Genomic DNA, 26,298 nt, shown 5'->3' with positions numbered 1-26,298 from the left:
GTATATCTATACTATAGAAAGGAGTATTGGTATCATTTCAGATATTTCAGTATCGATACATATCAAAATATACCTATAACCGATAATTAGTTATATTTGAAAGCCGATAACCGATATATTGGACGATAAATCTAAATCCAAATTTTCATATAATTTTTTTAGAGCCTGATTACAAAAACAAAAGTCTCACCATTAAAGTCATGTCCCAAGCACACAATTATATTGTTCTCATTATAGCTTTATGTATGACAGGCACTGAACTGTATTTTCCTTTTCAAAGTGATTTCAATCATATTTCAAGCCATTCAAAACTGTCATGGCGAGCAGTGCGCATCTGAAGTTTAATCCATTATTTATCGGCTTTAATATATCGGACAAATTTTCTTATCAGGCCAATAACGATAACATTAAAAATGAACATATCGACCAATATGGTGGCCGATATATCGTGTAACCCTACTCTTGAATTATGAAATGCTTAAGACACTTTAGATAAAAGTGTCTGTTAAATGGCTAAATGTAATTAAGAACCTCAATAAGGCATCAAAGCTTGATTAATGCACAGTGGAAACAATACTAATATTAACTAACTAATACTGAAAATGTCACCAATATATAGTGCTTCCCTGGGCATCATTTTGGAGGCTGTGCAAGGGCTTGCTTTGTTTTCAGGTGGGCTTGTCATCATGAAATGATGTCATGGAAACGGGTGTGTGCAGCGTAGAGCCGCAGGACGCCTTCACTCATTGGCTGAGCCTTATCCTTGCTCTCTCTTGCCTTCAGGGAGCCGCTGGCTGCATGCATTCATTCAGTCTCTAACAGAAGACGCTCATTATCTTTTATTTAAACAGCGATTGCTGATATTCAGTGGTTCTGAGACATGGTATGTCTTTTTTTTTTGTGCCACAGAATTAATCTTTTATACCAAAGAGAGTGCTAATTCTATTCTAGTCAATGAATTTGTGCATAATTCACAAAATCCGTGTGTGTAATTTAGGTTTTTAATTAAGTCATTGACTATAATTAGTGAACTGCATAGTGTGAAAGAAACGTCTTGGTTAATGCCAAAAGGGGAAAGAATGCATGCTGACAGGAAACTCTAACATCTGTGTGCAGAGGGGTGTTGCTATAGAGACGCAGGCAGGTAAGGACATTATCAGGAAGTGCAGACAAAGCTGGTAGAGGAAGACTAAGCCAGAAAGAGGTCATGAGTTGGTTGGGCACCTCAGTGAAACTTACTCTTGCTGCAATTCGATTTCAAAGCAAAGACTTCATGAATATTACAGGAGATCAGTGACAGGAAAAACTTGTTGCCTGCCAAGCATTTTCCCCGTCTCTCACCGTCAGTGTTGATTTACAGACCTGGGAATAATGCCGCAGGACTCGCCGGTGAGGGTAAGCATTTTATTCATTCAGACCTTGTTGGGGTGTTTTGAGTCGGAGGTTTGAACTTGCATGTCGGTGTGTGCATGTGTTTGTGCTTAATTTGATGTTAATTGTGGTTGTCCCTGAAGAGCTACCTAGTTCAGAGAATAGAGGTTGAGTTTTGAGTCGTGTGAAGTATTTTAACCTCCATGCCATCAATAGGGTCATGGCTTACCATGTTCCTCTATGTCTGCCATGTACACAGTCATGGCTAATTACACAGGATGTTGCTGTACTTGCTGTGTCTTATCTACACTGCAGAGCAATGGTGTTTGATGAGGTATTGCAGGATCATTTGCAGCTGTTCACTATCAATGATGTTAAATGTCATCACAATATTTTTCCATATCATACGATATCGATTTGTATCACAATATTCATTTAGCATTAGTGGGGAAAGAAAGGCTTTCCACATATTTGTTAGACCTTGAGAATGATCACGATTAAACTTCACAGGTTAGCTATATGTTTTAATTTAACCCCCCATGAAATTCATTTTGGTCACACTTTAGATTAGGGTCCAGTTCTCACTATTAACTACGACTTTTGCGTCAATAAAGTCCTAATTACTGCTTATTAATAGTTAGTAATGTAATTAAGTTTAGGTTAAGAGATGTGGAATATATTATGGTCATGCAGAATTAGACATTAATGTGTGCTTTACCAATAAATGTTGTACTAATAAAACTATGAGGCTGAATCTAATAAGTACTAATAAAACAAATTTTCCCAAAATGTTGTGTTTTAGGGGGAAACTTATTTTATTTTGGGGGGGTTCTGTGTTTTATGAATTAATACAAATATATGTAAACTTTAACAATTTATTCAAGCTTTTAAAATGTAATCAAATGAAACTGTAACAATTAATTTACAACAAAACATTGCATTTGTATTTATTTTTTGTCAAATAAGATGCTGACACCTAGCGTGGTTCTATGATATTCCTTATAAATAATAATACATATAGATTTTATTATACAGTATAGGGCTGTGCAATATGGACAGAATAATCATATTGCGATTTAAATTTTTATTTTTTTTTATTTTTTTTTATGAATATTGCAATTGCGATTTTATTTGCGATTTTGGCAATTGTTTTTGCTTTTTCAAACATGCCAGTGCACAAGAAGTGCATAAAAACACATTTCACAATGAAATAACAGTATTAACAGCTTGATAAACAAAACTGTAATAAATTATCTTTAAAATAGACAACATAAAATAAATTAAGGTTAACTAACCTAAATTCCAGTCATAACAATCAATAAACTTCAAAACCGTTAAATTTATATACGGCTCCATCGTTCGGCTGGACCACATATATCTGTGGTCGTGGCGTAGTAAATGTGTTTTTATTCACTAGTAAAAAAAAATTCATAAAAACAAATAAATACAGTGCATTGATTCTAAAATTGGTTGACAGATTATTTTTCAGATTCATTTTGACAGCATTAAAGTTCTGAATATAATTTAAATACTGTATGTTGCTTTGGAATTATATTCATTGTGAAATGTGATAAATCTTGAATTAATTATTCATTATGCAAGTGGGTGGTAAAAAAAAAAAACTGAACATGAAATAAATATTTCCAGATAATTTGCTAAAGTTTGCTTTGGCATTAGTGGCAATACAAAAGCTAATTATTCAAGGGTGTAGTTTTGGTACAGTAGTCATTTCCCTTCAGAGATACATTAATAGAATTCAGTCCTACTTTAATTAATATAGACTGATTTCCCTCAGCCATCGCTTGTGAAGGTTGTAAAACCTCTCAGTTCTTTCCGTAAAGAAACGTGCGCTGCATGGCATGCTGTGTCTGCGTGAGACTGTTGCCTACTTTCTACTTCAATTAGTCAAACTAACTTTACTTAACTTCTTTTTATTTTTTACTATAGCATGATAGGAATGCCTCGCGCAAATCTCATTACCCTTTTGGGCGGCGCGCAGGTGAAAGCGCCCAGAGTAGCCTATACTACGTTGATTCAGCCATGTTGTGCTGATAATCGTTTTTTTTTTCAGTTCGTACGGGAACTTAGCGATTATAAAAGCTCTGAACGCATGATGCATATAATTCATCACCATATTTGTTATGTTGTGTCCGCTTGGTCCTGTCCGCTGCAGTGAGAGAACTAGAGTGATCTCTGATTGGTTAACATCTTAAACATGCACACAAGAACGTTGTAGTATTCTGAATTCAAATATAAATAAATAAATAAAATCGCAGCCTTATGCGGTTTAGAAATCGCATGTGCTCAAATCGCGATTGTTTTGCGATAGCGATTAATTGCACAGCCCTAATACAGTAGTGATATATTTCTGTGATCATTTCTTGAAGTTAAACCACACTTTTATTTTGTTCTTTCTGTTTTAGTTTCAGACATTAGCTAGTTTTTCTCAAATGAAACCGTGAAAAGCTTGTGAAGTGACTCTCAAAGCAGCTCTGGAGGTGAAGTTCATGTGTTCATGTCCTTATATATTGAGACGGCAGACGCTAAAAAACACTGCGCTTAACCCTGGGTTATCGTCGTTCTAAACACCGCTTTTAACCCTGGGTAAAGGAACATTTCACACTTGTGATTTTAGAAGTGTGGTTAGCACCACTTTTTACCCAGGGTTATGAAAGTTTTACAGTGTTAACCCTGCATTGCGATGCCAAACTTTTACAGTGTGAAATGATGCAGTGTTAGAAGGTTAAAGCTAGACGCTTAGCAACAGACAACCAATCGCATACTCATATTTGCGTGCTTTGGACAGTCACAGACACACTGCACATTGTATATAAACAGTAAATTTTGAGAGGAAAAATGTCAAATGCTGACTGAAAACACAACAATGTGAGTGAAGAAGAGACCGTTTCTTTCTTACCTTTTATAGTCCGAAGAATCCATTCAGTATAAACAGTTAGCAATATGAGGATGCGCAATTCTAGAGTTTTCATGCAAACCTGTCAAGTGCTGCGTTCATCCAATCAATGATACTGATATGCAAATAAGAACGTTAACCCAGGGTTTAGGAATGTACAATGTGAAACGTCAGTTTATGAATACCCAGGATTAATTGTTAACCCTGGGTATATTATGAGCAATGTGAAACGTTAAGCAAGATAACCCACAATTCAGTTTACCCGAGGGTTAGAATGACCCAGTGTTAACTATTTCAAGTGTGAAAAGCCCTAGTGAGCATCACATATGTGAGTTTGTGTATCAGACAAAACCGCACCATTCATTTACACAGACACGCGCAAAAATCACTTATTAGTGACATGGACTGACTCGCTGTTGTCGCGTTTATTTCTGCTAAGAGATACGCTGTTAGATTAATACATATTGAGTAAAAATGTCCAGAGCTTATCATCGTTATTGACGTAAATTTCATCGTGATCTTGATATAATATCATTCATCACCCAGCTCTATTATACAACATTTTATTTACCATACTAAGATGGAAATTTGAGTGGGAAATGTGCTTCATTTTCATGAAAATGAAAATCATAATGATCCCAATAACATGCTTTATTATCAAAAAATGTTTTCCATTTTATTATTTTGCGGTAAAAATATGGTTTGTAGCAGGTTTCATGAAATTCACTCCATAAGGATATTACTATTGACACCATAAGTATTTCACTAAGTAGTTAAACTCTCCACTAAGTTATTTTATCAGTCTCTGCTTATCTTATTAATGATTGAAACTCTGCCTGACCGCAAGAATCCTGACCCTTACCTCATCTGAATGCCAAAAACACTTCTGCAGACTAGAGCGGGGAAAGGAATGACACTGCAGCTTCGGCTGGTATTCTGGCCAGACGCATTGATAAGACATCCTTTCAAATGCCTGTGTTCTGCCTGGACTGCCAATTTCTTCTGACTGCATTGATCTTGCACCCAGAAAGTCAAACAACACAGAGTTGTAATTAACTTAACTTCTTGGCTTTGCACTGTGGTCTTGCTTAGAGTCAAGATGTCAAATCTCCAGTTAACTATGAAATCTGATTTTGATCTTTTTTGTTCCCAATTACAGATTATCTTCTGTCTGGCAGTTGAAGTGGCAGCCATCAAGACTACACAGAGTTGGCCTGAGCAGAATCTGGATGAACCAGGAACCTTTTAGGACTCGTTAAAAGAAAACCACTCATTTGTGAAACCACAACACCAGCAGTAAAACGCAATTGTAGAACTGGATTTGTGAGCTGTACAAACCAAGATGCCTATCTTAAAGCAGCTGGTAGCGGGGTCTCAGACCAAACGGCGTTCTCGTATGGACCTTACTACAGAGATGATCAGCGCACCGTTGGGTGACTTTCGCCACACCATGCATGTAGGGCGCAGTGGAGAAGCTTTCGGGGACACCTCTTTTCTCAGCACTCGATCCGGAGAGCCATCCCAAGAGGGACACACCTATCCTCGCTCTCCGAAACCGGGACTGCTGTCTCGTACCTTCCGGAGCAGCAAGCGCTCTCAGTCCGTCACCAGAGTAGACCAGCGAGACAACACCCTCCTTCCTCACAGTGAGTCACCTACCTTTGTGAAGAATGCCATGTCCTTGCCCTTTCTGAACAATGACGAAGATCAGGATGGAGACAGTAGGGGGCTCCAGAGCTTGACTTCCAGCCCCTCCAATGGGGCCTCTGCTAATGCATTGGACCTGGAGCTCCATGAGAAGCACTTCGGTGTGTTGACGGACCTGCGGCCTTCCCCATTCTACAACGGGGGAGGAATGAAAAAGGCTGAATCTGTAATGTCATTCCATGTTGACCTCGGGCCCTCGATGCTGGGGGAAATCCTGGGAGTCATGGAGAAGGAAGATGATGATCAGGGATTTGAGGAGGGCAAGAGCAGTGAGGGACATGCTTCTCCTCTTCTCTGCAACCAGGGAGGAGTGGAAATGGATGAGGAAATGAGGGAGGAGGTTGTGAAAGAAGAGGAACCAGACGGGTTAGCTCATGACGAGGGTCCCATCAGGGCTCCAAGCTCTGTCGACTTGGAGATTCAGAGCGAAGGCACCAGCACCCCAGAACCACACCACAAACATCTGCATCACCTCGACAGCTGCTCCGTTTCCAGCTCAGGTTCAGCTGCCATGGAGGAGAAACCAACCAGTGAGCCTTACGAGGAAGATATTGGAGTTACTGACAACACCTGCAACCCAGACAATGAACCAGCCTTCTCCTCTTTCATAGAAGATGAGGATGATGAGATCCGAGTATGAAACCCTACAATCAGTAAACCCTTCTGGGGATGGATCGATAAATATCCAGAATTTGTCATTGTGTAAAGAGGAGAACTGCAAAGACATAAGCACGTCAAAGCTGGACAGATGCCTCAGGTTCCTGTGTCCCTGTAGAGATAAGTGGAGGAGACTGCTTTAGCTCAGACACCAAAGCCATCTGTCACACTACTGACCCATGCTAAGATTTACAGCTGGATGTGTTTACATTGACCGAATATCAGTCCAAAAGGGACCTGCTACAAGTTCCACTGATAGCTCTGCCGAAGGAAAGGCGTCTGGGGATACGTACGTGACCAAAACTTTAAACTTACTCAAGCAGATGCCGTTTTAAGCCATTCTCCCATAGTCCCATGCAGGGTTCCCATGAGTCGTAAAGCTGGAAATATCAGGGATTGATACTTTTTGTGTTTGCAATCTCTATAAAATTGTTTAAAAATCCTCATCTGGTAATCACAAGCAACTATGTAAATTAATTGGTCAAAAGATTTGGGAGCCCTGCCCATGACTTGGTGCCTAAAGATAATGGTTCTTTTGATTTGGAGCACTAGTGTATTAAAGTAAATAATATAATTTGTTCTCTGGCCCTGCGCATAAAGGTACTGTATATTTTCAAAGTTAAAATCGGCACTCTGCCATTGCCAAAAAACGTGTGTTGGGAGCTCTTACAAGATGATCCAAAATGTTTTACCCTACACATTCTTTGGGTTGTCGAAGCCCTGCAAATAATTTAACTCTTGATTGCATGTATAATTCAGTCATCCATCCAGTAATAGAGCATCATTTTGAGAGCTAATGTGGTTCAGAAGCTCAGGAAATGTCCTTGTGAAACTGACAACAAGACTGCAGAGCTCAAATGGAGATGATTTAAAGGCGGCAGATGTTTGAGAGCCTCTTCATCCTCCACGGAATGACTATAGTCCACTTTTGGGAAGAATGGCAACATGTGTCCCTTCATCAGATCTTTTTTTTTTTTGTCTGTACATGTTTTGCATAGTAGTTGCTTGCTTAGTATCTTGCATTTCTCACCACTTCCTTCCTGCTCTTCGTGGTGTGTGAGGGGAACTACTGCTGTTTATTGCTGTATTTTTTTCTTTTGTTGTTGATCAGTTTGGTTGTTGCTGTCATTGAAACATTTAAACCATGGGTTAAGCAATATGTGCTATGTCAAGCAAAACTAAGAGGTCAGTTGTGTTAAGTCATATCTTCTAGTAAACACGAAAGTGTCCGTTGTATTAATTGTGCTAACTCATTTTAGCAAATTATGGCGCTGGTATTGCTCCTTAGCACTGTGGCGCTTTAATACACTGAATACACAGATTACACTAAAATTCATTGATTCTGTTTGCATCTTTAGACATTTTCATTGTGTACATACAGTATAGGTCTACATATTGCAGATGACCATGAATAAACTAAAATGAGGCCTTTATTACTGCAGACCTTCATGTGTGAATTAACTGCACTAGCCTGCAAGCTTACCGTCTCTGAATTAAATATTTATAAAAATAAATTCAACATTAAGACTACAGTAAGACGAGATTTACAGGGAATCCTCAGCTGCTTCACACTTGGGGTCATGTCAGCCTTAAGCAGAAAAGTGCCAAATCTAATCTAGCATGTACTGCCTAGTAAGCCTGACTTTTGAGTATCGTTTAACATGGTGAATGAATGAAGTTTTGCCTTAATCTGCTATTTCAGATATGGGCCAAACAATCTTAGTTTGATTACTGTGGACAGAAATGCTGAGCAAGAATTTACCCAATTTGCTTCAAGATGAACCTCAGGGAGAAAACAAAAAACAAAACATGAGGTTAGCGATTCAGATTTATTTGCATATCCTTGTGCTAGCGGTCAATTTTAAATTTGGGAAGATGAAAACATAAGCAAATTAAGAGAGAAGTCTGTTTATATCTGAAACTGTGTGTCTGTGTGTGAGGTGGATTTAGCAAAGTTTATCTTTGTACTTTCCCTTTTTTTGTGATAATAGTGCTGTTTGTGTCACTTTGCTACAATTTCTATGTTGATCATGTATATATTCATGCTTGCCAGCCTTTTCAGGCTGTAACCGCTATATTTTTAAATAAAAGAAAAAGTTGTCCACAAAAGTTATTTTCTTCTTCTTCTTTTTTCTTGTAAGATTGTTATTTCATTATAGTTTTGTATTGTGCAAGTGGCATACATTTGAATTTATCAGAGAAAATACAAGCATAAAACCATTTGGTTCATTTTATTTTATTATTGTGTGCCAGTTATGGGGTTGGATGAGTGAAATATTAAAGGGATCATGACAGGAAAACTGAAAATGGCTGTGATCTTTTGACATATAAGATGTCTTTGTACCAATAAAGGTGCAGTGTGTAATATTTATGAGGATCTATTGACAGAAATGCAATATAATATACATAACTGTGTTTTCAGTGGTTTATAAAGACCTTACATAATGAAACGTTATGTTTTTATGTTACCTTAGAATGAGCCTTTTCATTTAGTCAAGCTCCAAAAAGGCTCGTTTTGATATTGCAGGCAAATACATTTGCATATGACTGCCACCAGAGCATGACATTGACAAATAGTTTCACATGAGCTCACCATAGGCCCCGCCCCCTGGCGTCAAGTTGCTTAATGGCTGACATTTGTCTAAACTGGATGTGAGCATTGTGTCATGTCATAAGCGAAGCCATTATAATCACTGACACTGTCTACACTGGATACAGAATATATATGTGCGTTCAGTTTCTTGTATCTTTTCGAAAACATATTCATTTTAATAATTCAGTGCTTGATAAACACAAGTTACTTCCTTTTTTTACTTTTAACAAAAAAAATATTTATTTTTAGTATTGTTTGTCGACTCTGTTACAGACAAATTAGGCAATGTAGAACTAGCATTGGTTGACAGAGTTTGACGGTAACATAATTGACAAATTTAACCTTTTTAGCCAAAAACTCCACTTGCTAGCATAAATGCTAAGAGCACTAATGAAATCATGATTAAAAGACTTTCAAACAACCCACTGTGTGATCAGGGATAAATTCTGTTTTTCTTTTTGATATTGTGGTAACAATTGTGACATTTTACAAAATAACTCGGTGTAAGGACTTTTTATATATATTTTTTTTCTTATAGAGAGCACACATACATTGATTCAGATCTTATCAGTGAGGGAAAGTGACTTCATTTCCTGTATCTTACATAGTTGTGGGAGATAATTCCACCAATTTAAAGGCAAAGTATAGTACGGTAATAGAATTGACACAATATTTATGGACACATTTTTATAAGATAAAAGTTATTTTAAAACAATTTAATGCTGTAGGATTGGGAAAATTACAATGTAGGTCTTTTATAAATAAAATAAATGAAAATTTACCAAAAGAAAAATAAAATAAAATATTTTGATTAAACAAATGATACATGATGGACAAAATACACTGACTATTTCGGACAACAAGAAATCCTGATTTTCAACTATAAGACAGTTTTTACAGAAAACATTGTTATGACCTGTAACATCTTGCACTTGCAGCGTTCGGGTAACACATTACATTACAATAAGGAACTTGAGTTACATAATCAGATTACTTTTTCAAATAACTAGTAAAGTAACGCATTACTTTTAAATTTACAACAAAATATCTGAGTTTCTTTTTCAAATAAGTAACGCAAGTTACTTTGTTTTTGCATTTATTGACTGACAGCTCTCCTGTCCTCATGTTGAGAGAAATCATGAGTAAAGATGGATGAGTAAAGACGCTTTATGGGTGTTGTGTGTGCTGTGTGAACATGATGCTTATTTTAGTTCTAGACTAAATGTGAGCAGCCATTTACTCATCTCACTTGCACAGAAACAGTTTCAGTATTCCTCAAAATGAATAAAATCAGTGAAATGCAAAATCAGAATACTACGCAAACTTCCCATAATTGTGTACATAATATTTTTATGCATTTAATTTCACTTTATTGACCAATTTACTTGTGTTAAACCATAAGCAAATTTTTTTTTTATTATTGGTGAAGAATTTGCATTTCCTTCAGCCATATTATTTCAATTCTGGTGTAAAAGGGCCTTTACATTTGCCCAAAATATGTTTAACTTTTTTTGTTATAAAAAAAAAAGCCCAGTCCAGGTGAGAAAAAGTTACGCAAAAGTAATGTAACATTACTTTTCATAAGATGGATGGATGGATGGATGGATGGATGGATGGATGGATGGATAGATGATAGATAGATAGATAGATAGATAGATAGATAGATAGATAGATAGATAGATAGATAGATAGATGATAGATAGATAGATAGATAGATAGATAGATAGATAGATAGATAGATAGATAGATAGATAGATAGATAGATAGATAGATAGATAGATAGATAGATAGATAGATAGATAAAAAATGCATGTCATGACCCCTTTAAAGCTGCACTATGTAACTTTTCCGTCCGCTAGAGATCACCTATTCAAAACTAAGGCATAGTTTGATGACGCCACGTTTGAGCGCTGAATCTTGGGACATGTGGTCTTCACCTCTCAGCCAGTGGAAAAGAAACGGGATAGGACTCGGCAGAAATCATGTTCATGGATGCGATTTTTAATGTTACTGTAGTATGAAGCAGAGCAGGACCGACTGTTGTAGGAGCTGAGCAAGGCAGCTGGAGCGATTGTTAATAAGAAGAGCAGAAAACGTCTCGCGAGCAGCGGGACTTTTACTATGGCATAGTCGCCTGCGGGACTTTTAATATGCCACAGTCGCTGGCGCCACTTCCGCTTTTCCGGTCATGAGTATGAGGTAACGCAGCTCTGTTTATCATTTTAGATACATTTGAGTGTGTTGAAAATGATGCTATGACGTTACTCTGTGCGTTCGCTCGACGGCTGCTATGACACTTGTTGCACACTGCAGTAAGAGTAAAGTGTTTCTGCAAAATAAAACCGGAAACCAGTAACCGGTAACGCAGATATGATGCAATTGACAGGCGACTTCCTCACACGTCCCGGTTCCTTGGTTAAAATAGCAATTTTCTCACGATTTACAAATAGTTGGAAATATTATACAAATATAATTGGATAAATAACACTGGCCTAGTGGTTTTTGGATATTTTTCTGAAAAAAAAAAATTGTACATAGTGCACCTTTCAGCAAAAGTTGCTATTATTGGAACTAGTTTGGAAAGTCGTTATTTGGATGGACAGGATGTTCACAGATACATTGACTCAAAAGGCCAACATGAGGCTGAGGGGAGCTCAACGTTTGTCAACACATGCTGTTAATGGAAAGAAGACCTCCAGTGATTGACCGACCACATGCCGCTCTCTTAATCGGATCACTGCGACTGCAGACCTACATGAAAGTTTCATGTGAGCAAAGAGAATTTATACACCCTCATTTAATCCATCAGCTCTCACATTTAACTCTTCCTCACATCTTGTAGCGGCGCGAGGACTACAGGTGAAAATCAAAAGCCCCTTATTCCCAGCTCAAATATAAGAGTGGATATGTATTGATTTGAGTGTTAAAAGCAAAGTGGTTTGATTGATCTGCCTACTGCCCCACAAAGTTTGTTAGGTGTTAATATACCTTCAGCTCAGATAAAAGAGAATTTTACAAGTTATGCCTTGACCAAAACAAAAAAAAATCTATTATTTCATAATCCAGCTGTTTGTTTAAACGTGGATGCATTCTGCCACCTAGTGGCCAGTCAGTACACAGACACTCTTGCCATGGAAAGTATTACCATGGCAGGCTACAGGATCAAAAACGTATACGTATAATAATGTATTAAAACAATCTAACTAAATTCTCAAATAAATAGCTAAAACATAAACACATACAATCACAATGTAAACTGAGATGGAAATTATCCTGCTGAAAGAAGAGGCCACAGCCAGGGAATACGGTTTCCATGAAAGGGTGTACATGGTCTGCAACAATGCTTAGGTAGGTGGTTTGTGTCAAAGTAACATCCACAAGGATGGCAGGACCCAAGGTCTCCCAGCAGAACATTGCCCAAAGCATCACACTGCCTCCGCCGGCTTGCCTTCTTCTCATAGTGCATCCTGGTCATCCACGTGTTCCCTATGTAAAGCCGCGTTTCCACCGAAATTACCCGGAACAATTAAATAAAGGAAATATTCCAAATATATAGGCCTATATTTAAATAATGTCTCACATTATTTAATGGTAATTGGTAATTAGCCATTGTGCTACCTGTCCAGCCTGTGAGGATTGTCCTGCTGTTCTACTATATGACCAGGTGAGGTCGCTGTTTGTCAACATATGAGGGATAATCAACGTGAGCTGCCAGCACCGTGGCCACCTCTGCTGAATCTCATGACAGGAGTCAAGGCTTCCAGAAGGAAACCAGCATGAAGAAATCTGGAAACCATTAAGCAACCTGCTAGAGCCGCGATTTGAACGAGCGAGAGATAGAGGACAGGAGGGGGAGAAGGGGGATGGGTTGAAACTGGGAGTGGAACAGAATGAACGATCAACTTTTTTCCCCCTCCTTCAGTCTCTCTAGACAGACACATATACACAATTGCCTTCTTTGGATTCCAGTATGACCCCTCCCATATTTTTTTCCTTTGTTTTTGCAAAGTGGTTTGTTTCAGGATTAATTTCTCTAATGCTAGAAAGGGTGGGACATGGCTGAAATGAGGCAGGCGGGAAACTCGCCCATGGGCTGCAGCTGTGGTCCACACTTCTGTCATGATCATAAATGGGCAACACTATAGACACTTCGTTTAAAAGCTGACAGTAACCAGACAGCATGTCCTTTCAGCCTAACATCTCCAGCAAATAATGACCGCATTCATGAGGCTTCCCCGCAAAACAATAAAACAATTGAGACAAGGAAGATGGCTGTATCTTTCTTTTTTTGTCCCTTCACTAAAAAATGTGTGTAATTTTCTACCCCAGCTTAATATGAAGAAACAACTGTAAGTGCAGCATTTTTGTAGGTTGATTTCCAAAAAAAAAAGTGAAGTTAAAATATTGCTGCCAAAATCTGCTAAGGGTTAAATGAAAGAAACAAATCATGTAAAAATGTATTTTTTTTTATTGGAAAATTAAACATTTTATCAAACTTTAATAATTCCCTTTTAAACAACTGGGAAGATAGTGATCAAACAGCATTTATAAAAAAAATCACCTGTCAAGTTCCCAAATCTTACATCAGCATATGAGAGTCAGATGGACGACTAGGGACAGGGGACAAAATTATGAAAAATGATCAATCAAGATCAGAAAATTATTGAACATATTTAAGTCAGGAATGTCAGAATCAGAATGTGTAATGTGTGCATTAAAAATATCAGTCAAAATATAATGTAGGCTACAACACATGTTGAACGATGTTCACTGACCTGGCGCAGTTTTTCAATTTAATTGGCGTTTGTTATTTTGCATGCAGTGTGAAGTAGCTATTTCACTTAGTTCCTTGATCATTCATTTCTAATTTCAGCAACTGAATGTGCATTATGTATTACGTAGGTTATTGTCTCTGACAGAAGCCGCTCAGGCCACCATTACTCAGACTCATGTTTTGCTTGTCAAAAATGTTACATTCAGCTGTCACAAATTAATCAAATTAACTTTTTATTTTACAAAGAAAGGAGCAGTTTAGATGCACAAAGTTGTTTTTATTGTCTCTTACAACATAAATCTTTTATTTAAACCCATGAATATTAAAATCCTGCTGTAAATATCAGTGAAAAATCACTTTACCCATTGTCAGGTTTTGACAGACTGGGTTAGGTATACGTATGTATATATTGTGTTCCCACATGAAAAGAACCTATATGAGGATATATGCGCATATATGAAACCTATATGCAGTTTATATGCACATATATGCTGCATATATACAGCATATATGCACATATGATAATATATATGCTGCATATATGCGTATATATGCCGCATTTTATGCGTATATATGCGACAAATAGGCAAAATTGAGGTGCATATATGTGCATATACAGGCCATAGGTCTCCTGTATTGCTTCTTTGTATCCACATTTAAGCCCTATACATATAAGATATCTCCTATATAGCTCATGGCAGGATCTGGTCATTTTGTAGCTCATCTCACTTTAGCAACTGTCATACATGATGCCTATAGCTCATATTATCTATTATCAATGCAATACTAAGAACTAACTCAAAAAAAATTATGCAAGAACTTATGTATGTCGAACACGTGAAATTGGTATCACATGTAATTGGCATGTTATGGAATTTAACTATGGCAATTAGGTGAGAGGAGATGGAAAGCTATGATGTCTACGCGTTTTCCTGAAACATTTACAAGGTCGATTCTTCCTTGTATGAAGATAGTGGAAAAGAAGGAAATGTATAATAAAATGGTTTGTGGTTTTTTTTTATTTTGTCAATCAAGCCTTTTTTCCAATTTCAAGTCACTTCCAGATTCACAATACACATCCACACATTCACCGTTACATCCACCAAATGCAATGCAAAATGTAGTTTCTAGATGAATATGGCTGAAAGGTCATTACAATCTAAATGTAGCAACAAAAAAAAAGTACATAGGTGAACATATGTGCATATATACGTGCATATATGTACCTATATAGGTATATGTATGCACATACTGTATATATGTACATATGTGTGTACATATATGTACACATATGAGCATATATCTACATATAATATAGGAAAATGGCCAATTTTATATCACATATTAAAAACCTATATCAAAACATATATTAAAACATACACTCTTAGAAGGAATGTGTAGAAAAATTACACAAATAATGTGTAACACTCCAATTTACACATTTTGTGTCAATATTAACTCAAAATGTGTAGAAAAAAATAATCTCTATTACACATTTCAATGTGTAGTTTAAAATTAACACAACTTGGGAATTTACTCACAGCATTTAACACAATATGTGTAGACAGATTGCTAACACACTTCATGTGTCATTTTTATATGCGACCGTTATTTAAATGAGCTAACTGAACCAATAGGGACTAGGGGGGACTTTGACTGAATAGAATCCAGTCAGCCAGCCCATAATCTGTTAAGGACAGCGACCATTACGTTTTTACTTCTATATTGTTGAAAATGAGATATTTATCATCATATCACTTCATTGAGTTAATCGGCTGATTACCCGTCGCGTCAAAACTGCTTCTGAACTTGAAAACGCTTCGGTTACCAGCGAGGGAGGGAGGATGTGATTCGCGCCGAATCGCGGCGGTGACTGCTAGCAAGATTCTTAAGGTAAGCTCTACCTGCAATCATATTTTTACTCATATTAATTACAAAAACAATATTTTCTGCTGCTGTTATTTTAAAACTGGTTTGAAAGCGCCGTCACGACGAAGTTTTGCGGGCAATAAACGTCCATTGTCAGCTGTGTGTTATTAGCTGAAGCTAAACCAAGCAAACTCGTTACGTTGACCAATATAAAGCTTCTATGTTGGTCAACGCAGCGAATTTGCGTGGAAAACCTGATTCAAACTTCATGTTTTCCATTTTCACATGAAATTCCCGATACTGAAGATACCTTTAATGGATTTTGCACGTAAAATGTTGCCAAGCAATGGTAACGTCAGGTGTGACCGCGCCTTTAGACTGTGGATTGTAAGTTCAGTTAATGTTAGCCGATTTACACGAAATGTTACCTGTAATGGCGTATTAAAATAATGTACTTGGTTATGTCTAAAATAGTTGTAGTGGATTTGAAAGTTTGCTGAATGATTAGCAATAGTTATAAGTGCTTTGGAGCTAACTTAACTGGTGGGGTGCAGGGCCAGGCTAGGTAGGATGAGAAAATTTGCTAACTTATCAAATAAGTGACTTTTGCATTATGTCTAACATTATATTTATTACACAGCAAATATGAACCAATCAGAAGATGGAGCATTTTCTATGTTCAGTCTCACCAGATTGGATTTATTCAGGTAAGCATTGCAGTAAAAGTCACTAAATCATTCATTCATACCAAATCAAGCATTCCAAACAACTTTAGTTTTTATTTTTGTATTATTTTGATCTTTTATTAGGTCGAACAGTCCCTCCTCCTGGCCAGGAAGATGCCTAATATCATTCCAGCATATCAGCGCACAGGTGGGTTAACTACTGATGGGAAGAAAAAGATCATCACATGGTGATTTCTTGCATGTGTCTTACTGTGTATTTTTCTCAAACAGATATCCCTTCGCTCCTGACAAGCTGGAATTGCCTAAAACCTTGATTGCATTCTTGGCGTCTATGCATCACAGCATTTTTGGAGAAATAAGTATATGTAAGTATTAAAATTTGAGTCTGGCATAATTAAGTTTGCAGTTCAGCTGAAGTGTTTGAACATGCTGACAAAAGGTTGTTACTTACAAATATATATTCCAAATTATATTATGTTAACATTAAAAACAATTTGACACTCTTGTGTAACTTTTTCCTCTCTCTCTTTCCTGCTTCCATAGTGTTGGAACCGCTATCTGAGAAGACATGGGCACATTTATGTTTGTGGACACGCATGCATCCTGGGAACGTTCTGATGTCAGTCAAGTTCTGAACAGGAACCAATCTTTGGAGAAGTTAATTTATCCCCAAAGGTGGACAAGAACATTGTGTTGGCTTTTTACAGACTTTTTATTTTTATGATCACTTTTACTTCTATGCTGTGGAAAAGATGTACATAGTACAGACATTGATAATAATCAGAAATTATATTAGATTAGAATGATTTCTGAAGGACCATGCTTCACTGAAGACTGGAGTAATGATGCTAAAGATTCAGCTTTGATCACTGGAAAAAATTACACTTTACTATATATATTCATATAGAAAACGGTTATTTTAAATTGTAATATTTCACAATATTGCTTTTATATTCCAAATTAATTCTTTGGCGAGACATTAAAATGCTTAATGTGTCATGTTACCTAATGAGATTGTGTAAAAACTGTTTTGTCCTGTGTTGGACAAGTCCTTTTTGACTGCTTAATTCTATTGTTATATTTTGCATTGAATTTAACTGCTGATATTTCATTATAATAAATATTTTTACAATAAAATTAACAACAAGTGACTTGAGATTCATTATTTTCAAATTCTATCGTTTTGTGTAGGATTTTAGGTACCTTTTTTAGTGTAGCCAAGGATAGCACAAAATATGATAGTTACACAAGTTTACACATCTTTGTGTTCAAATTTTCTGACACATTTACTGTGTTAAACTCATTAACACAGTGCTTGAGTTAACATTAACACAAAACTAGTGGTCCTGGAGCTCACCCACAGATGTGTTAAAATTTAACACGGGTTGTGTCATTTTTAACACATCCTTTCTAAGAGTGTATATGTTCATATAGATTATTTCCATGTGGGTTGGTCCCCCTTTTACTGCCAAAACAGCCCTGACCTGTCGAGGCACTAGACCCCTGAAGGTGTGCTGTGGTATCTGGCACCAAGATGTTAGCAGCAGATCCTTTAAGTCCTGTAAGTTGCGAGGTGGGGCCTCCATGGATTGGACTTGTTTGTTCAGCACATCCCACAAATGCTCGATTGGATTGAGATCTGGGGAATTTTGAGGCCAAGTCAACACATCAAACTCGTTGTGCTCCTCAAAATGTCCCTCAAAATGCTACAAAATGTCCAGATCCTGCCATGAGCTATATAAGAGACATATCTTGTATGTATAGGGCTTATATGTGGATATAAAGAAGCAATACAGCAGGAGACCTATGGCCTGTATATGCACATATATGCACCTCAATTTTGCCTATATGTGGCATATATTCCTGAACCATGTTGGCTTTGAGGCAGGGTGCATTCTCCTGCTGAAAGAGCCACAGCCACCAGGGAATACCGTTTCCATGAAAGGGTGTACATGGTCTGCAACAATTCTTATGTAGGTGGTACATGTCAAAGTAACATCCACATGGATGGCAGGACCCAAGGTTTCCCAGCAGAACATTGCCCAAAGCATCACACTGCCTCCGCCGGCTTGCCTTCTTGCCATAGTGCATCCTGGTGCCATGTGTTCGCCAGGTAAGCGACTTGTACTTGGAACTTACTGAAGTGCAAGTGGGTCTATGGGAGTTTAAAACAAAAGATGGTTAGAAGATTGGGAAACACTGGGTTTATTCCAGCTCCAATATGCTATAGCATAAATAAAGAAAATAAAACTCAAGGCTCAACCCAAGAGTCCAGATTCTCCGTTCCACTCCCTCTACAAAATACAGTTCACCACTGATGATATGCAGATGGACCATAAAGTGGAGGTCAGCTGAACTGAACTTTTTTGACTTCTTATGCACATTTGCTTGTTCTTGGTGAAACACATTGAGCTGAATGTCCAAAGGTTTATCCAAATTTTTTGAGCAGAGGAACCAGGCCATGATATCAACTGCCGCAGACACTTTTGTTCGTGTCCTTCATTTGTTTGCAGATCTAACTGCTATGAGCAATTTAATAGCCCTTCGGAAAGTGTATTAAAAAAAATATATAATAAAACCCAAATGGAAAGAATACTCATTCTCACTAGCTGTGCTTGAAACTCATCTAACAGTAGAGCTGCTTTTTCCATCAAGCATTTTCCAAAAGTATTTTAGCTGAGAGTGCAGCCGCTCTTGAGTACATGCCGATGGACGACTCCAGCTTGTGGTCTGAGAAGGATCGGAAAATGTAAACATACGGCAGTTTGGCAGTGACCTCTGACCCTGGGCCCATGGGACCACACACATGGATGAGGAGCAGTTTGGATGAGATGAATGTTTGACGTGCTTCTTAAGGGTTTAAAATCACCGTGGATCAGAGTGAAAAGGACAAGGCTTTCGGATCTTCCCACTTGTAGTCGTGTTTTATGTCTACAGTTTGTACGGATGATTGCGGTTGAGATTCTTTTAAAGTTTTTATGTTCGCATTGTAATTCTCCCTCGCTTTCCTCCAGAGAGTATGTCTGTTGCAATAAGCAGTTTCCTGCATAAATCACAGCCCACTGGAGTCGGCTTAAATACTCACTTCTAAATCCTACTTCTGCACTCGCTTGAGGAGCATTTGCCACTCTAGTAAACTGCAAGTGTAATATGAAAAGGTATTTAATAAACCTTAATAACAGCCTTGCAGACAATACATAATTTGATGACATACACTAGCATATTCCATCTGTTTTATGCTCACTTAAGCCGGGCTACAGAAGTTTTTAAATCCTAACCAATTATGAAATCTGGTTGCATCACGCACATAAGCAGAGTCTTTTTCAGATTGTCTTCTCCAAAATTTTAAACATGCACACACTACAACAATATTTGTGATAAATCACACACTACAAGATATTATCATGGTTATCATGCCAGAGGGAGCACCTCACGTGATCTCATACGGAAGCGGATGTAAACGAAATGGATATTGTCTGGTTTTCAGTGAGAACTGCCAAATTTGATATCTGTTAACAGTAGTATGCTCGCTAACGTTAGCCTCAAGGGCTAAAATGTGTACTGTTGCTTTGCAACCAGCTCTTCACACTCTTAAAAAAAAGGCTCTATATATGGCACCAAAAAGGGTTCTTGGCTCATAATCATAGGGGAACCTTTTTAAGTGCTATATAGCACCAATTTTGGTGCTTCAGTGGTTCTTCAGAGGTTCTTCACCGGTTCTTTGACTAAGGTGCTATATAGCACCACTACAGTATACAGAACATGTTAAGATATGGTGCTATATAGCACCAAAAGTGGTTACTCTATGATTACGACGAAGAACCATTTGTGGTGCCATATAGAACCTTTTTTTTTTTAGTGCAGAAACAAAAATATACAGATGAAAATAAAAAAAAATTGAAGGGGTCAGTAGGGGTGAACCCAAAAAATGTATGCCATTATCTAGTGACTTTTTGAACAGGCTTTAGCTACTTTCCATTGAAAACAGTTGGCAACGGATATAAACAAAATGGATATTGTCTGTTTTTTCAACAAGAACTGGAGGTGAGCTTTACTGTAAAGCCCAATTTATTAGCCTGACAAGCCAGACCCACATTAAGATGTTGGGTGTGGGAACACACCATTGGCAGGGCTCAATCCGAGGGGCGGGACAAACGGTTATCTTGCAAATTCCCTCTGCACACAATAGGGTAGCGCTACAACCAACCAGAGCAACGAAGAAGGTGAAGCGGAGCTAGTTGATAGAATAAACTTTTTGCCGTATCCAGTCGACAAAACCCCGAACACATCTTCCTTTCTTAAGGATGACTTCAGTGCCGTGCTGGGATTGGTCTGCCAGAACCCCTCCCTCAGGGGTCATCATGCTCCCTTCTGCATGTGTAATTGCACGTTGACAACAACTCAGAAGTATAAATCAGCCTTAACTTCATATTTTTATACCTGCTAACAGTAGTATGCTAGCTAACATTAGCCTACACACACACAATAACAACACCAAGGCCATTTCCCCCCAGCTCTTCCTTTTGTCCGTATGGTTGTGGTACATTTTCGAAGACACATTAAACAGGTAGCCGTGTTGTTGCCATGCTTCAGGGTTGCCAAGTCCACAAGTCAAGGCTACTCTTAAACTGCTGCCATGGGTTGTGATCCCCCCAATTCAGTCAAGTTATATTTGACTGAAATGCTTTTATTGAAATATTTTATATTCTACCAATGATAAAATTGTACTGGATGTAAAGTTTTGTGAAGGAGGTACAGTAGTAGGGAGCTGTATTTATGATCACTACGATGTAGTGGTTTTCAATTTGCTTAACAGTGACTGTAAAATAAGTATTTTAGGTGTGAGATATGACATATTTTGGATATGGTCATGGCTATTGTGGAAGTATTGATATATTCATAGTCATAATCATACCGATTTAAAATCCTAAATATCAAGCAGTTCATATTATAAGGATTGCCTCAGTGTGTCTAGGTTTTGATCTGTAAATGCCTCATATTACCAGATAATCTGGACTGAACATTGTAACTGACCATGGTCCTGGACTAGATTTTTTCTCAGATTGTTAGGAACCGTAAATCGGGGATAAATTAGCCCAAAACTCCTGTAGTCTGAGCCTGGATTTAGGGGCCATTCACCCATTTTTGCTTTTAAAAACATGAGATGCTGACATCAGCATATGCACAATTGATCAATTTCAAACTTAAACATACTGCGCATACAGCGCTCACACTGAGAGAATATGTCATGTGGAGTCACATCCCATTCTCCGAAATGAAAACGATTTGCATGTGGATGTGTGAAACCATTTCGGAGCATCAGCATTGCACTTTTGTGTTGCACTTTGGGTTGCTACCTCACTGGAATGGTGGTCAATACTCCTTAACTGATGTTTCCAGAAATGTTTAATACATTGACATAGTAAGAGTTACAGAAATACACACTAACAGAAAATCTGTATGACCCCAACGAAACCAACATGACAATAATGACGTGTGACGTTTGAGAGACTTCTTTCACACTAACCAAACTAAACTAAAAATATGACATCAAATAGACTCAAAAGAACACTAGAAATCTGGAAAGACTTTGTTTTCCAGGCTCTACACATGTGTTTGGCATTCTGGATATTGATATTCGCCCACTCCCACAGATATTACTGATAGGCCCCATTAAATGCTTTCCCTTTCATTCATACCTCCCTCTCCTCAGAGGAACCTTCACTGTAATGCGTTTAGCATTGCATTGAGCCATGTGAGAATACACACGCCAACACACTGCGTATGTGCATGGGTTGCTTCTCAAGCTCTATCGCTGTTTCTCCATCGTTTTCACCCTTTCTCTCATTCATTTATTATTATTTTCTGTGGTGTAGTTTATGATTTGTGGAATCTCCCTCATGAACTTGAACAAGTTTCCACCAATAAAAGGACAACACCCAATACATGCATGCCTCCCTGTTTACAAAAGCCACATAATGCCGTCCTTGTTCAGCACTGGAGTTGTGGTATGTAGTCCAATATAGAGAAAGCATGCAAGGTGATGACGGGGTCAGATCTGGCCAGGAAGTGGGAGATCACAGGGGGTCACTTGCTTTTGGCATGTATTAAACTCTAACCCCTGCAGACGTCCACCTCCTTTTCAATCCCAGTCCAGCACCATCTGTTTTATTTCCTATAGGGTGTGAATGCAGTTCTTGTTATATAGCATGCGTAATTGCATTAAACATGGTTGAACATTATGTACAACAGCTTTGGGACTTTCCGCCATTTCTATCACTCTCCTTATCTGTGTTTATGCTAGGGAATTTAAAACGACTTTTTCTGCAGGTTACATCGATATGCCAGCACGTGGCTTCAAAGTCTTTATAAGTGAATCGTTGAATCATTCATTCAACTGATTCATTCAACACACACTTTATTCAGGAACTTACTCCCTTCATCTGAATTTACCCACTACCCTATTATATAGTAGGCAATAAACAGTGCGTAAAAAAAGTATGTCCGAATTCATAAAACAGTAGGCAAAAAGTTCCTGAAAGACTTACTGCTTTTCCCAAGATTTGCATCGGATCAACACTTTTCTGTCCCATGAGGCCACTGGAGAGGAGTTGTTAATGGAAGTGAAGCAACACAAATGACCCTGTCCCAAATGGCACACTTCATGTGCACTTGCAATTGCCATTGTATATGCAAGATTGTGAAGTCCACGAGACCGTAGAGTGTCCAATTTGTCATTTTAGGTTTTGAGAGGGGAGTTCGCTAACGCCCCCCTTTTGCGGTCGATACTTGACTTTTGCAGAGCCCGCACTGAAGCAAGCTCCTCAGCCGTCTAACAGTCAAAGCAGCATTAAATCACAAAAGTGAGTGTGAGTGTTAAGGATGCCATTTGGGACAGGGCCACCGACGTTGATAGCTCACATGACAATGTCAACATGACAGATTTAGTACATCCGCAGCTACTTATGAGTTGAATTACTGAATTGATAAACCAAGCGATTCGCACAAAAACACAGATTCATTTAGGAATGAAACATCAAATCTGTTTTGCGGTTCATGCAGCTTTGGCTTTGTTTGGAACTTTTTCTTTTGGTGCAACAAAAATACACTAATATAGGCTCCCTATTTCAACAATATGAGTGCATGGTCTGAAGCGCATGGTGCAGGTGCACTTAGGGTATGTCCGAATTCACTTTTGCTAGTTTAACAACGGAAAAAACAGTCGCATGGTCCAAAAGTATTGTCCCTAGTCTCTTAATGAGTCATGGGTGTGTTTTGGGCGTAATGTGCCAATCAAACCAATCAAAGTCTCATTTCCCATTCCCTTTAAAAGACCAATTGCACTTGTACCATGGCGGATTCGCTGTGTACATGGCAGAATTTGCGAGGGGGAAGACTGAACACTTCTCCAGAGAGGAATCCTTGTATTTTTAATATTTAAAAATGTTTGTGTGCTGCTGCGCATCCCTGTGTGTGTAATAAGCAGAGTGTACACGGGTTTGGCACCGGCCTATAGGCAAATATTACTAACACGCCCTTTAAATAACTTAAAAAATACTGCACTATTGACTTTCGACTAGGTTTTTGTTGCTCAATGGTGCAGTTAAATTCAGTTGCCTCAAAATAGCAATGCGCCAACAAGTGCATTTGCTGTTTAAATAACATGGTGCTGGACGTGAAAATGATAACTGTGTCAGACTGAAATGCCTGGCGTCGCATTGCGGCGGTTGTATGATAGGGCCCATTGTGTCTAAATTGTAAGTTACTGAATATTAACTTTTTGTTTGTTGAACTGTTGTATAAAAGCAATATAACACTCGTAATTGTGCTCGATTGTGATATATAGTGTGCACGACTTAAATATATACTGTATACGTACTGCTGTTTCTAGTAAAACATTTACCCATGTGTAAATGTAAACAGTGTAGTCACGTGTGTTCTGTTTTGGTTTAGTTCTAGTTCCTGTACCTGTTTCCTTAGTTCCCGTTTTCCTGCCACAAGTTTGTTTCTATGGTTACTGATTTGAGTTACACACCTGTTTCAGTTTCTGTTAATTAGCTTCCTATGTGTATTTAAGCCCTCGGTTAATTCAGTTCTTTGTTTGGTGTCATCTATGTTACACGTGTTCTTTCGTTGGATTTTTGATTGTAATTTCTACAGCCACAGTATGCACTAGTCGTGTGCATTCAGTGCATTCAAGCTATAAGTTTTATCAATATGTGTCTCAGTGATTTGAAGGGTATGTGAAACTCATACCCTTGAATGTGTATAATCTACCATGTTCGCTGCAGGAACTTGCATTGAACATGCAACATTTTTTTTTTTTTTTAAATAGTATTTATTCTTTATTTTTCTTTATTAATTTTTCATATTTCATTATATTCATATATATATATTTTTTTATTAAATTGTGGAATTACAAAATCTTAATTGTGGATAATAGTCAAGCACATAACACTGTGGAATTTTTCTCTTCACATTTTTTTAAATGTAGTACGTCATCCAGGTTTAAAGCATACAGAATGTTTGAAAAACAGTAAAAAAGCTGTCACTGAGGCAGTACCTTTTCAAATGGTACACTTTTGTACCTAAAGGGAACAAAAGTTTACCTTTTGAAAAGACAGACTTTTTTGTAGACAGTTTTTCTGGAATTTCTGGACTTCTTCATTTTTCTCTTCTAACAGAATACTTTCTTCCTGATTATGTCTTTGATGTCGTTTCTCAGGCTTGTATGGCTGGATGGCTAGCTTATATTTACACTTTCCCCAACTCTCCTCCCAAAGAGTAAATCAAAGGATGTTGATTTTATTTCTCTGACTCCTGTTATATGCGAGAGGCCCTGAAGCAGGCAGGACTGGGCTCTGAACCCGCTGAGCATTCATCCAATGGTTTTAAAAGGCACATAGTGTCCACTCTGTGCATAAGCATGCCGATCTTACAGAGGCTTATTAACATCAACCTTGGCTTTGAGCTCCGAGCAAAGCATGGACTTTTCCATTACTGCACACTACTTCCTTTTTTTTTACTTGCTCTTCTCACATCCTCTCTCCAAGAATGCAAACAACGAGATGGATTGTCTTAGGTTTCTTATTCAATCCGTCCAAGCCATTTACTCTGTCTGTCCAGTCCCATAGGCTGATGTCTTCCCATCGATTGGCTGGCTGAGGGAGGAGAAATAGTGGAGTGTTTGAAATTTCCCTCAGCGCTCCTTACCAGTTCACCTCAGCACTGCATCATAGCATCTAAGCAGTCAGGAGTGCATCACAGCTGCGATAGAAAGACAAAGTATTGCTAAATGAGCGAGCAGGTTTGTGAGTGCACATTGTACAAAGGGGACATGAAGAACATACTGAAGCTAATGAAGCTAAATGATCATGGCATTCGAGCAGTCTCACAGTCTTCATTAAAATGTCCTCTGTTTTGTGGATTCTATCAAGCTGTGGCAATCTTTAGATGTTATTGTGTTTAAAAAGTGAATATGTAGTGAATATTATCACGTTAGAAAACAAAATGGTGGCTTTGACAATCTTTATAATGAGATATTTTTGAGCCCTTAACCCGGCTGCAACCCCTAAACATAAAAGCACTTAGCAAGACAATTTTTTTCAGTGTGCAAAAATGTTTAGTTACACTACTGTATGAATTACAGTACGACAATCACTGTGTTGGCACTGTAGACCTATATGCGAACCTAGAAAATGCAACATGTATGTGAACATTAAAGGGG

General features: G+C 37.9%; 1 protein-coding gene across 4 annotated transcripts in view; it reads left to right on the top strand.

Moving 5' to 3' along the window:
- Positions 1-8,758, top strand: part of cdc42ep4a (CDC42 effector protein (Rho GTPase binding) 4a) — a 37,177-nt gene extending 28,419 nt beyond the window's left edge. For 2 of the 4 annotated variants that reach the window (XM_079819995.1, XM_079819998.1), the window contains exon 2: positions 5,445-8,758. In XM_079819995.1, coding sequence (XP_079676121.1) covers positions 5,628-6,632 — 1,005 coding nt within the window. In that variant the 5' untranslated portion in view covers positions 5,445-5,627 and the 3' untranslated portion in view covers positions 6,633-8,758. Of the gene's footprint in view, positions 1-1,152; positions 1,396-5,173; positions 5,334-5,444 lie in introns of those variants that run through there. The other 2 variants (XM_079819996.1, XM_079819997.1) reach the window with 2 other exon arrangements.
- Positions 8,759-26,298: the final 17,540 nt, after the last annotated feature.

This window comes from Gobio gobio (genome assembly GCF_949357685.1).
Source record: "Gobio gobio genome assembly, chromosome: 1".
In the NCBI taxonomy this organism is placed as follows: domain Eukaryota; kingdom Metazoa; phylum Chordata; class Actinopteri; order Cypriniformes; family Gobionidae; genus Gobio; species Gobio gobio.
The sequence above is the reverse complement of the archived record's forward strand: the minus strand, read 5'-3'. Positions and strand labels throughout refer to the sequence as shown.